At 53.4% G+C, this 16688-nt stretch overlaps 1 protein-coding gene and 1 non-coding gene across 2 annotated transcripts; both read right to left on the bottom strand.

Annotated features, from left to right (window-relative positions):
* Positions 1-1633: 1633 nt before the first annotated feature.
* Positions 1634-13431, bottom strand: Prrc2a (proline rich coiled-coil 2A). Its single transcript, XM_021217427.2, is given in 23 exon segments — positions 1634-1767; positions 1770-1974; positions 2118-2351; positions 2517-2602; positions 2703-2835; positions 3078-3208; positions 3404-3672; positions 3981-5834; positions 5972-6182; positions 6492-6792; positions 7003-7193; positions 7540-8005; positions 8365-8575; positions 8680-8770; positions 9039-9181; positions 9345-9424; positions 9586-9737; positions 9892-10035; positions 10200-10272; positions 10370-10469; positions 10736-10913; positions 11415-11589; positions 13262-13431. Coding segments are annotated over 22 exon segments (5406 nt in total). The 5' UTR covers positions 11527-11589; positions 13262-13431; the 3' UTR covers positions 1634-1726.
* Positions 11105-11239, bottom strand: LOC115062571. The gene has a single exon (XR_003842508.1). It is a non-coding gene; the product is annotated as a small nucleolar RNA SNORA38 (small nucleolar RNA).
* Positions 13432-16688: the final 3257 nt, after the last annotated feature.

Consider the following 16688-nt stretch of genomic DNA (forward strand, 5'->3'; position numbering starts at 1 on the left):
CTGAGAAATCCAGAAACTGGCCCTTGAGAGCTACCCCAGAGAGCAGTGCTGAGGGAGGGGCTGGACCTGGGGGCAGATACAGAGGCTGTGACCTGAAAAGAATGGGGGGGGGGGGAGGAGAGGGGTTACTCTTTAGCCTGAGTGATACCTTAATCCACTATTCTTTGGCATCCTCTCCTCTGCAATCGATCTCCATTCCCTTTAGTAAGTCTGTAGATAATCTAATTTTACCTGTACTGGTGCAATGAGGGTGTCCCAGGACGGAAGCCTCCACTGTTGGGATGCAACTGAGAGTCGATGGGTGCACCCCCAGAGACCTGCTGGAGAAAAGTGAGATAAGAGCAGTTCCAATGTCTGTTAAGAAAAGCTAACTTGGGTTGGATATATACAGCACAGTGGTAGAGGGCTTCACTACATGTGAGTCCCAAGTCTGCTCACAGAGTGACGGGTAATCAACTGGACTGAGAAACACAGGTGACAATAGAGCACCCCTCTGTCTCTTTGGATGTTTTAAAAGAGGAGAGAGTTAACCAAAGGAAGAACACCCACCCCAAAGTGGGCAGCACCATCCCACTGACCAAAGGCCTGGGCACAATACAAGTGAAAAAAGAACCTGGTGGAGCCTCAGTTCCTAGGAAGGTAGATGTCAAAGGCAGCAATCACCAAGCTCAAGGCCAATCTATACTACAGAGTACACTCAAGGCCAATTTGATTAACTTGGCAAAACCCTGTCTCAAAATAAAATGTGAGTACAGGGCATGGATGGGCTGGAGAGATGGCTCAACAGTTAAGGACAGGCATACTCTCTCCAGGCCTACAGTCATCTATAACTCTAGCTCCAGGGAGACTAGACTCCTCTGGCCTCCATGAGCATCTGCAATCACTGAATATACATAATTAAAAATAAATCTAAAAAAAAAAAAAAAAGAGCGAGATAGAATTCTATGTCATGGTGGTTAATTTGGTACACTGGTTGTTCTCCCAGAAGACCCCATCTATCTTTACCATCCACATGGCAGCCTATGGCCTATAACCACCTCTAACTCTAGTTTCAAGGGCACTGTACACACACGGTGCAGATACATGCAGGCAACACACCCATGCACATGAAATAAAAACTTCTTGGGGGTGGGAGGAAGGAATAAACCACCCGTCCTACTCATTGGAGGAAAAAGAAAAATGGAACACAATGGAATGTTTTCTAAGCTAACCAACTTCAGGGCAGGTGAGAGCTCGTGGGGCAAAGACACTGCTGCTGCAACCTGGTAACCTGTGACCCATCCACGTAGGGAGGGGTGGAGAGGACTGCAGAGTCGTCCTCTGAACTCTGCTCTCTCGAAGTGTAACACATGCACTGGGGCACGCACACAAAAACATTTAAAAATACAGCAACAACAACAACAAAAGAAACCATTATCCAGCTGAGCACGTTGGTGGGGCACAGCTCTAACCCAGCTCCCGGAAGGGAAGAGGCAGGTGAAGCTGAGTTTGAAGCCAGCTCAGGCCAGGCCCTGTCTCAAAAAAACCAAAAAACAAACAAACAAAAAAAACAAAAGGCAGAAAGGGAAGGGGCTTGTGATTACTAATGGAGCTTACTTGGGAATTAGGAGGTCCAGGGCTGCCATAGAAGACCTCAGGGTACAGACGTTGACCTGAAGGGCTGGGCTCTGGACCACACTGCCCAGAACCCAGGCTCTTGGGCTGTGGCTCAGCTGAAGCAGAAGCACTAGGGAGCAGCTCCCAGTCTCTGGATATGGGAACGGCCTGAGCAAAAGAAGCCTTGAACTCCTCTCCTTTTAAAGTGTCTCCGACCACTAGGCACAAGTCTGAGTCCTTGTTGCTAGTGCCAAACTCAACTTGAGAGCCCGGTCGGTGGGCTGGTCGGAGAGGGCCTGGCTCTGGGCCTCGATCTGTGCGCTGTGACCGTTCTGTGCCTATGGGCCCAGGGGGTAGAGGTTGCTCCCGAGGCAGCTCCTAGATTGGGAAACAAAGTGTATTTGGGTGACAGAGAAACAAACCAGGAAAAAGCAAAGCACACTGGCTAAGAAAGGACGGTCAGTCAAACCCAGGAGGGAGGAAGGGCCCTACTGACATTCTTCTCCATCCTTCGACTTTACCTTTCTTTCCCCTTCATGGGAAGCAGGTGGCCGTCTTCTAGGAGGTTCAGAGGGTTCAGAGCCAGACACACTCTCACCAGGAACAGCATTCAGGGGTGAGGGTCCTCCAGGTCGCTTGGGGGGTCCCTCTGCTGACCCCTTAAGTCCTCCATCAGGGGAACTTCGCTGACTGCAGGGACCTGATGACACCTGAGAATCTCCACTCAGGTCCACTCCACTGTCAGACTGACTCATCTGAGGGGTGGAGAAGGAGCTAGGTGACACTCCCACCTAAGAAGTGTCACATGCCAACTCCACGAGAACGGCCTCAAGGGCTATCTATGTCTATTCAGAATAGCTGAAGAAGTATGACCAATACTCAATAACCTCCCTGCCACCCCAGTCCCAGTGTCTCCTCACCTCTGTGCCTGCCACATCCTCAAAGGGACTCAGGGGCTCCATCCAGGGCTCGATGGAGCCAGGCTGGTAACTCTTTCGGCTTGTGGCTAGAGGAGAACACAACCACAAGGCCGGCAGTGAGAAACTAAGACCCACCTCACACCACCATGCCCCACTCCCATCTTTCCCCCCACCAGCTTCACTTACTAGTATGTAAACGATTCCAGATATGGGGAGTTAGGGCCTCTGTGCCTGAATCTCTGGATTCTTCCTGAGGGCCTGGGACGACCTCAGGTTTAGAGCCCAAGAATCCAGAGCTATGAGAAGCTGGCACAGTTTCCTAAAGAAAACCAAGAAGGGCGAAATACAAATAAGCTGGGGGCAGAATAAGCAGCAGCAGCAGCAGCAGCAGCAGCAGCAGCAGCAGGGGAGACAGAGACATGGGAGACAAGTGGTGATGGCTAATGAAGAGTCTGGGGTGAGAGTGAGTGGAACAGGATGTAAAAAGCATACAGAAAGCATAACCAAGAACCTTCAAAGGTGGGAGTGCAATGAGGCCCAGTCTCCAGCCCCATCCCTCACCTCCTGCAGCAGCTCCGGTTTTCGGGGAGGCCGCTCCCGCCGTTTCGGGGGGAAGGGGTTAACCCCGGCAGAGTCCCGGGGAGTCCCGCCCACCCCCCTCACCATCGGCCCTGGCTCCTCGAAGTGGGGGTCTGGGGAAAAGGGGAAAACTGTCAGCATCTACCTCATTCTACCACTGACCCTAGCCTGCTCTCCCGACTCCACCTCCCAGTCCTTCCAGCTCTGCAGAACCCAATAGCAGGGGCCCCATGACAAACTCCTGCTCCCCACTCCAGCACTTGACCTTTGGGGATGGAGTCATTCCCACCCGCTTGCCTCCAGCTTACCAGAACTGATAGCGCTGCTGGCCCTTGGGGGGTCATAACGGGTTGGGGGCCGAGGGGAGGAGCCCTGGGGGGCTTGGGGAGGCCCAGGCTTAGGCCTTGGGTGCCCCCCTGGTGCAGTTACATTTCCTTGGCGGCTGCTAAGTTGGGCCAGAGCCTGTTGGATGCCAGCAGGGTTGCTATGGATAACTTGGTCCAGGCGGAAGACAGCAGAACTGCTGGGGGGTGGCGGAGGCAGAGGAAGTCCTGGAGGTCGCTCCTCAGGAGGACGGCTGGAGAAAGCAGAGCATCAGCTCCAGGGGCTCACTAGACTCTTAAGTCAAGCATCTACTTTCCAGCTTCTCTACTAGCATCCCATCCTTTCCAGATAAAGCCCTCCCCAAGCTTACTGTTCACAATGGTGTGCTGAGAAAACCAGAACAAGACACGCATGGGGATTGCCAACTCTTTAGCTAACTGCCAAGATGTCAGGTCTATAGTGCCCTTCTGATTGATGCCTGACTTACTCAAAAAACTCCAACTCCCTAGCACCCACCCTCAACCCAGCAACCACACTACTTAGCCATCCACCCTTACACACCTTCGGTTCTTGGGAGAGGGCCAGCTCCTCTTATCCCCTCGTCCTGGGCCGGTCCGTCCCCCAGGGCCTGCACCACCACCTCCACTACTGCCACCACCACTGCCAGTCTTGCCCCCAGTGCCTGGGCGCCGGTTTTGACGATCCATGCCTGGCCGCTGACTTGAGAAGCTCCGCTTGCTCAAATCCTTGGCTCGTTGGCTCAGGTCTCCACGAGACATAGTTGAAATGCCTGGTCCAGCCCCACCTGCATTGCCCCCAGGAGTCCCCACAGCTTTAGAGGTCATAAGTGCTGCTGGGGGAGTCTCCTTGTCACCCCGGCGCTCACTGGCAAAGTCGCTGCTCTCTGATGCAGTCTCCCATTCCTCATTGGCTTGGTCTGAGTTCTGGTTTGACAGATCAGGAGACTTAGCAGCTGTGCGGCGAGGGGGTGGGGGAACTGTGGCTGCTGTTAGTGTCTCCTCGGGTCCAGGGGTAGAGGCTGNAAGGGCTAGGGAAGGGGGCTTGCCATCAGCTCCTCTGGCAGCGTTTTCACGTTCTTGTTTTAGCCTTCGGAAACGAGGTGGTTTGTCCTGCTGCTGAGCCCTGCCATGTCGCCTCCGTCGGGGTCGCTCCCCGTCTTCCATGCCTACACCCATGTTGCCAGCTCGGGACATGGGGGACAGAGGCCCTGAGATCAGCTTCTCTTTCAAAGGCTCTTTACTTGGAGGCAAAGAACCTGTTGTAGGTTTCTTTGGAACCAGAGACTTGGCAGGCGGACTCCAACCAGAGCAAACAGGAGGGGGCCGCCCCCCACCTCGGCCCCGGCGTGATGGTACTCCTCTGGGAGTGAAGACACGCCCACCTCGGCCAGTGGAGAATCGGGCTGGGGCTGGCGATGGGGGAGCTCCTGGTTGTGCAGGGGCAAGAGGGACCTGAACAAGCACCCCCTCTTTGGGCGGAGGGGCTTCCTTGTCAGAGGGGGCCAGGTCACTCTCGTGAGTCTCACTGCCTGTTTCAGAGCCACGCTGGCGGCGTCTCTTGGGGATTTCTTCATATTCTGAACCCTCACTTCGTGTCTCACTGGCAGTGCGGCCTCGGGGAGCAGAAGGGTGGTTTGTTCCGCCTGAACCACCCCCACGCCCATCGTCTCCTCGGAATTCTCGGTAACTTCGGAATTCACGGCTCCGGGCTCCCCGACCCCGGCCCCCATAGGTCCCCCGGAAACCCCTTCCTCTGGCAAAATATTCGCCTCTGCCCCGACCACGGCAAGATGTAGGACCTACTCTTTCATAGGAATAGTCCCGCCGAAGCCTAGGTGCAGGAGACAGGTTTCCACCTGGTGGCGTTTCTTTGGGGCCCACCTTGCCCTTAGCTGTCTTGAGTGCATCTGGCTTTGGGACCTTGGGGGTCTCATCCCCCTGTTCTAGGGACTTAGGAGGCAGCTCCTCTGCTTTCACGGGCGGTGGTGGCTTCTTTATAGGCCCAGCTCTTCGAGGAGGGACACCTGGCTCCTCTGGAGGGATTCCACGACGACAACTGCCTGGTCGGGGGCCCCAGCGAGTCTCAGTACGATTCTCTCTCCGTGGTGGTGGTGGGCCTTGGCCTCCACCTCCAACTCCACGGGCAGGCTTTCTGCCTGCTTCCGGCCCAGACAGCTGTGGCGGTTCCTCCTTCGGGGGTTCCTTCTTGGGCGGTGGAGCCTGCATCTTGGCAGCTTCATCATTGCCTGGAGGCCAGGGTAGTGGGCGGGGTCCTGGGGGAGCAGATTCCTCTAGAGGGAATCTTGAGATTGGGGGCCCAGGAGTTCCATTCTCTGGAAAACCTGGATAATTCGCCAGATAAGGTGGGGGCGGGGGCACTGGAGGAGTCTCACTCCTGAGGAGAAACAGAAAAGAAATTTGCTATGAGGATGAGCACATGCAGAGGAGAACTAGGATCTAGACACTCCTTCCACAGGCACCCTATCACTTCAGACAGCCCACACTTCTCACAGGCCCTCCCTAGCAACTCACCTCATACTCTTCTCCTCCTCATCTGCTGCCTGGCGCAGTGGTGAGTTAAGAGGACGAGGATCAGTGGGTGTGGTGGTAAAGACATCTCCTACCCAGGCCAATTTGGGGTCCACTGGTGGGGTGCCCCTTTCCCGCAACAGAGGGGGTGCATGGCGTTCAAATGGCTCAGAGCTTGAGCCCCCACTGTCTGAGCGTTCCCGGGGAACCAGGCCTAAGAAAACAAAGAAATCACCCTGTCATATGCCTTCGATGCCACAAGCACCTGTGTGAGAACCTGTGTGCGGCACCTGCAGCTCCTGCTCTGTGAGGGTTTGCCTTTCTCAATCACTCAGCTGTGAAGTAATCAAGCCCCACAAATAAACTGTGCCCAGTGAAGGATCGCTACCTCTTCCCCAAGCTTATTCTCACAAGACCCCTAGAAGTGCTAAGCAGATATAACACCATGCTCCCTGGCTGTCACACAAAGACAGTATTCCCTCCTGGGCTTAAGGAGATCACCGGCACTCCCACGGACCCGTACCAGAGGGATGTACACCGGGAGGGTAGAAGTCCAGAGGGGGCCGGCCCTGGAGAAGCCGAGGGTCCACGTAAGGAGGAATCATCATCCAGCGGGGGTCAAAGTTCATTGGAGGCATTGGTGGGGGCCGGCCCAGAGCACCTGGGTACAGGGCTTTGGGAGGTGGGGGCGGTGCTTGTGGGGCAGGTACAGCTCCCAGGGTCACAGGTTGTGGTGGTGATGGGGGCACTGGGGCAGGAGGGGCAGTGCCTTGTTGCTGCTGCTGCCACTGTTGCTGCTGCTGCTGCTGCTTCAGGAGCTGCTCCTGCAAGTAATGAGACAAGATGAAAAGGTTACCACAGCCTACACTCAGGGGCATCAGTACAGAGAAAGTTAAGGCAGTGACATGACAAAGATAGGGTACAAGGGAACTGTGCTACAACAGAAAGACAAACCCAGGCCTGAAAGCAACACATGGAAGTATGCTGAAGAGACAGAAACAGCCCCAAAGTAGAAAGAAAGAACTTGGCCTCACCTGTTGCTGCCGCTGGAAGCGAGGAGGCAATGACTTCTGGTATTTGGGGTAGCCCAAGCCCTGACTGGGGGGCTGGCGAGTAGAACCAACCCCATCACCTTTGGGTTCCATTTTTGGGGCTGGGGGTGTGGTAGGTGGAGGAACCTCTTCTGGTGGTTCAGGACCCTCTTTTGAAGGCAGTTGGGGTTCCACTGCATTGAAGAACAGGGTAACTTGGTCCATTACAACAGTCAAACATCCCAGAAATTCCACCCCCAGTTATTTAACAAAATACCAACTGAGTAAGTGGTCATCCTGTTTAAGAGCCATAAAAATAAAGCGTCAAGTATTCCTGTGATACTACCAGAAAACACAGAAACAAGAACCAGCAGAGTTCTGTTGTACGAGATGCTTAGATTCTCCTCCCACATGCCCTGCCACTCACAGTTCAATAAAGTAACCTAGCAGGCTCTCCCACTGACACCCATCTTGACTACCTGCTATCCCCTTAAGCCTAGCAGACTTGACACCCAGTAAGCCCCATCCCTTTCTCCATACCTGGGCTGGCTTCGAAGCTGCCACTGCTGGTGCTGCTGGCAGTGCCACCACCCCCACTCACCAGAGTGGGAACTGGAGCCACCCCTGGACTGGGGGCAGCCTGCACAGGAGGGGCTTGTGCTGGCTCTTCAGGGTCTTTCTCTGGTGTTGGTGGCAGAGCTGGAGGTGTAGGGATTTCTCTGGGGACTACAGGTGGTAGAGCTGGGGCAGCAGGGGTAACAGGTGGGGCTGCAGGCTCTGCCTTGAGCCGCTTGTCAGGCGCCCCAAACTTTTCATCAAGACGCTTAAGTTTCTCAGCACAGGCTGCCCGGCGCTCCTCCTGCATGCGCCGCTCTTCCTCTTCTCTGCGCCTTCGGGCCCGTTCCACTGCCAGGGAGATCTCTGAGGAAGACTGCTTCCGACGCTGCCGCCAAGCCTCATCCTCATCCTCAGGTGCTGGGGGTTTGCAGGGAGGACCCCCTCGATCCTGGCAATGGGCAGACCAGCAGCCAGGCATGTCAGTCACTCTACCTTCTACCACCTCTTTCAAAGATCAAACAACTGTCTACAGCTACAGGATAAAAGAACCAGGCCTGGGAATTAATGGTGTCTGTCTGGTGGAGACAAATTCCTCACCCTCACCTCTGTTCCTCTTTTACTTTGGAGACCTAATTTCGTGGGCCTTCCTTCCCAGCTCATCTCAACTCCCCGAGAACCAAAGGCTCCCCAAACTTTCCTCAGATACAACCCTAGTCCTGCCCTAGCTTCTTGTCATTACTGTCAATTATTCAGCTGATGCCCCCCCCCCACAACTGACCCTCTCAACCCAAAATTGTAGATACTCACTGGATAGTCCCCAGGGGGGCCCCAGTTCCCAACTGGCCCCCGGTGAGGTGGAGGTGGGGGAGGCTTTGGGATAGGAGGAGCTGGCTCTGTCTCTGAAGGCCGAGAGTTCTCTGTCCAGGCTGTCTTGGGAGGGGGCAATTCGCTGCCAGGGGAGGTGCCCTTTTTGCCATCTGTCTCAGGTTCCTCAGCAGCAGCTGACTGGGAATCCTTGCTGTGGGCAGATCACAGGGTAACTAAGCTCTGCTGTAAGCAACCCTTTTGAGGCTAGCACACCACAAGAAAAACAGCACCTCCCTCCTCTGGGCCCTAACTCACTGGCCCTCAGGTCCCTCCTCGTCGGAGTCTCGTCCATCTTCCTCATCGCTGAATTTGAGCTTTTCAGTATAGTCAACCTCTTCATGGGCCCCTGAGGTAAAAGAAAATGAACATTTAAAACTAAGTAGTGTGCTCTCTCAGATAGTTTCACAGAACGCAGCAAATAGTCTGGAACTACAACAGCAGATACAGTCAATGCTAACCATCCCCAACACGTCCTGCCGTCCTCACTCCTCAGTACTTGGCAGCACTAAGCTTTCTGTCATTCCCTCTTACCCTTTCACATTTGCCTTCCTCTCACACAACCCACCACTTCTTCATCACATTTCACATTTGAGAACCCAAATAGTCATAGTCACCTGCCCAACCATCATCATTTTCCTGGTCCAGTTGGTCAAACTCTTTGAGATTATCCTCTTTAAGAATAGAAGGCCGACCCACAGGCTCTACAAGGCGCATTGGTGGCCCTGAGCCCCGGGGGCCCGCCACACGGGGAAAACGGCTGCATATTGGGGAAAAAAAAATTGGAGGGGGGGGAATGTTACATATAGCATGTAGCAGAATCACATACAAAACTGAACCCCCTAGGTAGAAAAACCATCTCTCTCCAAGTAGCCTTACCAGCTCCCCTCCCCCAATAACAAACCCAGAATCTGATTACTTACCTGGGCCCATCAGGAGTCGGGTATCTGTAAGGCCCCTGGGGTCCATAGGGTGGAGGGAATGGGAGATATGGGGGATACATCTGCAAAAATGCCCAACAATGGCTGCTTAGAGGGGGAATATGTAGTCTTCCAGCCCTTTAAACATATCCTCCTACCCCTCACCCCCCCCACCCCACCTCACTGGGGTCTACTTTCTATGTCTGGCTCAGTGCACCACTTCAAGGTACACAGGCAAACTCACAAAGGGCGGCATCATCCCGCGGTAGGGAGGGAACTGGGGTGGGCCTGAAGGCTGCAGCCCACCCCGGGGATCATGGCCATGATGAAGTTTGGAGTCCGGGCCCTCCAGGTCATCAGGGCCACGCCCACCTCCGTCCCTCCAAGTTGTAGAATCTGTAGTTTAGAAATGCAAAGAGGGAGGAAAAGATAAGTTACTGCTGGTCTGGGCCAAGTAGATGCATCAGAAAGACGGGGAAGGAGGTGAGTAGCCTAGCACGCAGCCCTTTCACAGAGCAGGCTCGGCCCTGGTGGGAGGACAGTCACTCACTTTGGGGGCGGAGGCTTGGTCCGGGCCCAGACGACTGTTCGGCAGACTCCCTTTCCTTGGCAGCCTTGTCCTGGTCTCCAGCCGCCTGCAGGGTCGGAAATTCCTCTCGAGAGAATCGCGACAGTAGGTTTGATGCCCTTCCACCTGTTGAAATGAGGGTATACACCAGATGGGGTCACTTCCTGAGCATGTACATAAAAGTGGGAGGCTCTAGATCCTGGGTGATTTGGACACAAGACGAAGAATCTCTCCTCAAGGATGCATGGCCCCTGCGTCCCTCCCATATGCTCCAACCCTCTTGCACTCACCATCTCCATGGGCTCCATGGGTGACACTGGCTTGTGCCCAGGACTTTACCCCGCTTGGAACCGAAGGAGTATTCTGGGGGAGCAAAGGAACAAATGGTCAGGGGAGAGCAGAGTAAGGAGGGTAAGGGTCATTCTTCCTCATCCAACCCCTCCAGTTCTCCAACAGCTACCTCGGGGGCTGTTGGGGGTCGTTTCGGCTGGTTGGAGGCAGGCGTCTGTGAAGCCGGCAGTGGCTGCGATTCCGGCGGCTGAGCGGTTGAGGCATCGGAACTGGGAGAGCAGGATGGAAAGGTCATGCAGAGTGTGAGGTGCCACTTCCTTAGTTCTCTAACTGGTACAAAGCTGGGACTGACCCGAACCTAGCTACCGTCTACAAACACTAGAGAAAATAACTGGTACACAGGCCTCTTCTTCTCAGTCATCTAACAGACTAGGTGCAGAAGGTGCTTCTCTCGGTCTCTGGCTCAAACAGACCACACCTTAACACACCCCCAAGCTCAAAGCTACAAGCCTCATGAGGTCCCACAGCTGTCTACCTCTTGGGGTCGGACTGCTCCTGTTTGCTTGCCCATCCTGTTCCGTCTTTCGGCACTAGTGAGACATTGGGATCATTGCCTTTGTTCTCGGCTTTCAGGCTTGGAAGGTTGGCTGGGGGTGGCATACGCCGGGCAATGGCAACTTTTCCGAGACTCTGCAGGCCATGTCGAGGGGCAACTGAAGAAAAGGTGGAGAGAAAAATGGTCAAAAAGCCCTCACATGGGAGACCTAACCACGTTCCATCCACAGATCCCATTTAGACAACCCTACTACCTTTTCACTATAGACTTCTCTCAGAAACCCTTTCATTACTCAATAGTCTCTAAGTTCTCCTGGGAAAGGTGAGATACAGCATAATCATCGATCTCCTCTGTGGGATGGTTGATCCTGAGCCTGCGGGGGGGCAAGCTGGTCCCAGACCTTTCCAAACCCACCACATTACTTTGCCTCCGATTCTTACGTGTCCAAGGACAGGGAACCAAAAACACGCCTTTGTAGGAGGATGAGCTGTGTTTTACCCAGAGCCCAGCACCCCCTTCAGCAATGAAGATGAAACGGAGAGGTCTCCAGTATTCATCTGGTCTGTTAGTTGACTTTGTTGAAGAGCTCTAAAGCCTATACCCCACACATGCTCAGTCTGCAAATATCAGGAACATCTTTACAGAACAGGACCCTCACCAGCGGGTTTCTGGATCTCTAAGGACTTGCCCTTATACGTATCAAACAGGTTGAGCGAGGAATACTTCTTTCCATCCTTCCCCTTGGCAGTCGGCCCCGAGCGATCGGACATTGCGCTGGAAGCTCATTGAGTACGTTGGGTCCTGCAGGCACCTCCCCCAAAACGAGCCGGTGCCTGTGGGCCAGACAGTAGGCAGCTCAGGTTCTGCCCCTTTCAGACAAAAGCCTAGAAGCTGTCTGCATTCTCTTTAGGGCCCAGATACTTGGCTCTCTGGCTTGTGTAAACCACTACAGTCTCTTAAGCAACCACCATCCACACTCGGCTTCCACAGCCCCTTCCCCCTGACATATCCCAACAAAGAAAACCAAGTAACAACCTAGTATCGTCCCCATCTATCCTTTGTGCCACTTTAGAAACGGCAGCTAATCTTTCACTCCTCCAAAATAATTTCAGAGACATACGATAAAACTGAACAACCAAGTCAAAGCCCCAGAGAAAACCAGAATGAGGTACACAACTCCATCGAGCAAGTACAAGAACTTCAGATTGCCAACCTATTAGACACCAGCTCCCTAATCACGCCCCAGGGCCCTGTGTCCCAGGTTTCATTCCCAGCAGCCTTAAGTCCCATCTGGGGAGGTTTGAAGGAAGGTATGCTGGGAGCTTAAGGATTTTTATGAGCTTGCTCTCAGACCAGGAGCTGGGGCCAGACTAAGCCTTACTAAACAGGGGCTTCACAGAACCCCTGGATGCAGGCAGAATATTCCATCTATTCCTTACCTAGCCCCCACCCAGGCTCTTGGAAACAATTCTGCTGGCAGAAAAAAAAAAATACTAGTGGACCCCATGTAAAACTGAGGAAAACCACAGCATGACGGAGCTACCTCGACAACACCCTGTAACCATGAGCCAGACAGCAGAGGCCAAACCCAGAACCAACTACCATTTTTACCCTCATCCAGTCTCTTCATAAGCAGTCATTTGTTCCCCTAACAACCCTTACACCTCAGGCAGGCCAAACTCTACATCTGAATCCATCCTCGAGTGACCCGGCATTCATCTGTGGGTGGGAACAGTGTGAAAAAGAGATGGAAGATAGCAAGAAAGCATGCAGGCCTAGGATGAAAGCCAAAATCGGGGAGAGAACTAACTTTACCACAAGCCAGAGAAAAGAAGACGGGGGGCTGCTCTCTAGGCACTTAAGGAGGCCAATCTGAAATCTACCATGAAAGGGGAGAAAGCAGAAAAACCGTAGAGCGGACAGATTTCAACTGCTAAAGAGAGAATCAAGCAGAAAGCTGGGAGGGAAGCAGGAACGGCCGAAGAAGGCTGACAAGGGGCAGTGTCAGGGGAGCTCGGAAGAAAGAGGGAAGAGGAGGAGACAGGGCCATCGGGGAAAAGGGAACGCAGAGGCTTGGGGGACGCAGAAAGGCGAAGATGCTGGCCGAAAGCGGGGCTCCAGAACCAGAGTGACTCGACGCAAAGACCGAGAAAGACCGGGAGCCATAGCGCCGGGTGGCAGCAAGGGGCTCCAGCAATACCAAGAGCCCCTCAAAGGGAAGGTCTGCAGGCGGCGCAGGGGCCCCGGGCGGCCCGAGGGCGCGACGCGGGCAGGAGCCGCGGCCTGGAGCGCGGTCGTGCCCCGAAGAGCAGGCTGCTGGGCCGCGGCAGGCCCCCGGCCCTCCACAGCGGCCTGGGAGCGGCCGGCGCAGGCCGAGGGGGAGGGGCGGGCCGGCGGCAGGAGGACAAGATGGCGGCGGCTGATGGCAGCTTCTCCCCCGGCCCGCCGCCGCCGCCGCCGCCCCGCGCCGGAAAGGGCGTCAGCGCCCAGCTCGCCGAGACTCACCTGGCCGGGTGCGTGGGGGTCCGGGACCCGGGCTCAGAGGCTTCCCCGGGCGGATGGCGGCGGGGCGGGGGCGGATGGCGGCGGATGGCGCCGCGCTCGGCTCCTCCCGTCTCCCTCGCTCACTCCGCGGCTGGGCTCCGACTAACGGCCCATCCGGGCAACCGCCGCCCCCGGGAGCACCCCCCACCTCCCGCCTCCCTCCTCGGCTGGGCACGCCCCCTGATTTGCATAGGGGGCGGAGCCCCTTTCTCTCCGACCCCTCCGCTCTTCAGGGCCGTCCCTACTTTAAAAAATAAAGGCGGTGTGTGGAAGATATTTGCATAAAGGGGAGGGACTTACAGACGCTAGGACGCCGGTTGGCTAGGGAGACGCCTTGGCGTCGGCAGTTGAGACGCGTAGACCGGGCGGAATGCGAGGCCGTTGGGGCGCAGAATTTACACGACGGATGGTGGGAGGGGGGGGAAAAAAACGGATGCGCATGCGTGATTGGTCCGCGGACGGCTGGGAGCGGGGAGACGCAGGGAAAGGATGCTAGGCCCCGGTCACTCTCAGCGGAGAAGACAGAACTGCGACGAATGGAAGGGATTAGCTAGTCGAGGGCGGAGTTACATAGACCCTGGAAGAATTTCACGTCTGGTGTCCCTTCGTGAGAGGTAAACGCGTCAGGGAGGCGGGGCTTTCCAGTTATCAAATCACGTCATGCAAATGAGGTGGATAGGCAAGCCAATCAAAGGGTCCAGAGGAGTGTATCATTGACTTTCTTCGAGTAGGCGTTCTTCGAGTGGTTCTGGGTATTTGCATAATATATGCAAATAATTTGAACAAAGACAAGGAATGACCTACTCTTCCAAATTTTAGCAGCGAATAACTACGGCGGACATTTGACATTTAATTTTTATGCTCAATAGTCTTAAAAACTTTTTATAATTAATGTTCTTCCAACAATGAGTTTCAGCTTTAAAGGTAGTACTACTTCCCCTCTTTTGTTTCTTAGTACTTGACTGTAGAATCCTTTGCCTCTCACCACACTACCTACTCAACATTTTCGTGTGAATTTTTATGTATATTGGTGGGTGCGCACTGGCCTTTACAAGCCAGAGGTTGACATCCAGAGGGCTCCCGCAAACACTTCATTTTTTGAGACATAGCCTTTCATCTTTCAGTGAATCTTGATACTTGGATGGCTGAGCTCAGATTCTGTATGGACTGGCCAATGAGCTTGAGTCGGTCTTCCTATCTCTGCATCCCGGTGCTGAAGTTACAGACACAGTGATCCACCCAGCCCGGACATGAATACAGGAGGCCCAGACTTAGGTCCTCATGCTTGTATAGCAAGCTTTTCATCCACTGAGCCATTTCCCCAACTCTAGAAATAACATTTTCTTATTTATTTGTTTTTCTTTTATGTGTATGCATATCTATGTATATGCATATGTACCAAATGGGTTCCTGGTGCCGAAGAGAAGATCAGAACATGATGTTGGATCTCTTTGAACTGGAATTACTGGTGGTTGAGCACTCCCAGATGTAGGTGTTGGGGATCGAATCCAGGTCCTCTGAAAGAACAGCAAGTGCTGAGCCATCTCTCCAGTGGCTGTCAGTAACAGTTCGAAGTACCAGAGACACGCATGGGATATTGTAGAGGCAGAGGAATAGCCTGACTGCCCTGGCGGGAGCAGGTTAAAAGATATATGGGGAGAGAGAGAAGGGGGGAAAAAGAAAGAAGCTCTTGGCGTCCGCAGTAGTTCCAGTGCTGGAGAGGCAAGAGACGGGTGGATCCCCTAGGACTCACTGGCCTGCCACCATACTCTCATAGGTAGGTCAAGGCCCATGAGAGAACGCATCTCAAAACCACACAAAACCAAGGTGGGCGTGATCAGAGAAATGACAGCCATGGTTGCCCTCTGGCTCTCTGGCCTCCATATGTACCTACATCTACCCCTCTATCTCCATCTCTCTCTCTCTCTCTCTCTCTCTCTCTCTCTCTCTCTNTCTCTCTCTCTCTCTCTCTCTCTCTCTCTCTCTCTCTCTCTTTCTCCCCCCGCTCCCCCCACAGAGAGAGAGAGAGAGAGAGAGAGAGAGAGAGAGAGAGAGAGAAATTTTAGTCCATTTTGAGACATATTGGAACTGAAATGCGACCGGTGTCAAGACCTGAAGGATGCTAGGCACACTTATCTGGAAGCTGCAACTCCAGTTGCTGCCAAGGGTTGAAGTATCCTGATCCTATCCCTACCTACACAAGAGCTGCATGAGAGTTTTACACTAGAGGGCGCCATTGCTGCAAAATATAGTTCAGGTACTGGAGAGACAGGAGTAGTTTGCAGGCCTGTGCCTGGCTGATGTAGGTAAATCAAAGAATCACTTATCCAATAGGGGCAATGAAGATGTAAAGTGAGCAGGACACAGTTAAGAGTTAGCATATGGGGGGCTCAGAGGTTAAGAGCACTGTCTGCTCTCCCAGAGGTCCTGAGTTCAATTCCCAGCAACCACATGGTGGCTCACACTCATCTGTAATAGAATCCAATGCCCTCTTCTGGCCTGTAGACATACAAGCAGGCAGAACACTGTATACATAATTGAATAAATCTTTTAAAAATTATTAAAAGGGGGCTGGAGAGATGGCTCAGCGGTTAAGAGCACTGACTGCTCTTCCAAAGGTCCTGAGTTCAAATCCCAGCAACTACATGGTGGCTCACAACCATCCATAATGAGATCTATGCCATTTTCTGGTGTGTCTGAAAACAACTACAGTGTACTTACATATAATAAATAAATAAATCTTTTAAAAAATTATTAAAAGAAATCGCATATGCTTATAAATATTGAAACACCCCACTTGGGGCGCTGGGTACTCAGCACTGTTAAAATCTCTCCGAATTGTTATTAATAAGTTCTTTAAGGTAAGTACTCTTCTGATCACTTTCCTGTGAACCAAAGACACTGGAGCATGGGACAGTTTGACTCAGTCATTGGTGCCTTGAACTCTCCCTGCCTACCCACCCTGGCTTCTTTAAGGGGATATGGGGAGGTGCAGTCAGTCAAAAGCTAGCCAGACCTGGGATTAAAGGTGTGCACCACTGCCGACCAGCTCAATATACACTCTTTAGAACACTCTACAATATTGGAGAAACCATTTTAGCTGGTTGTCCTCAGCCAGGGCTACTCAGTTTATACTCATCCTTTTTGCTACCATAGGCATCCATGTGTGACCTTCACCACTCTGTGTGACCTTCTGTCATTCCCACATGGTGGCCTAGTAGCAATGCTGCTGTCACTGGTGCTGAAGGGACAATTATATGAGTTTTACAATTCAGAGCATTTGCAGGAGAGATTTACTGTGACTGGTGCTACCCCTTTGTGGGATATATAAGCAAAGACGTCTGGCTCACTTGGACGTTACCTGGGCAAACCAAAAAAAAAAAAAAAA

Source organism: Mus pahari, chromosome 18, assembly GCF_900095145.1.
Source record: "Mus pahari chromosome 18, PAHARI_EIJ_v1.1, whole genome shotgun sequence".
Lineage (NCBI taxonomy): Eukaryota > Metazoa > Chordata > Mammalia > Rodentia > Muridae > Mus > Mus pahari.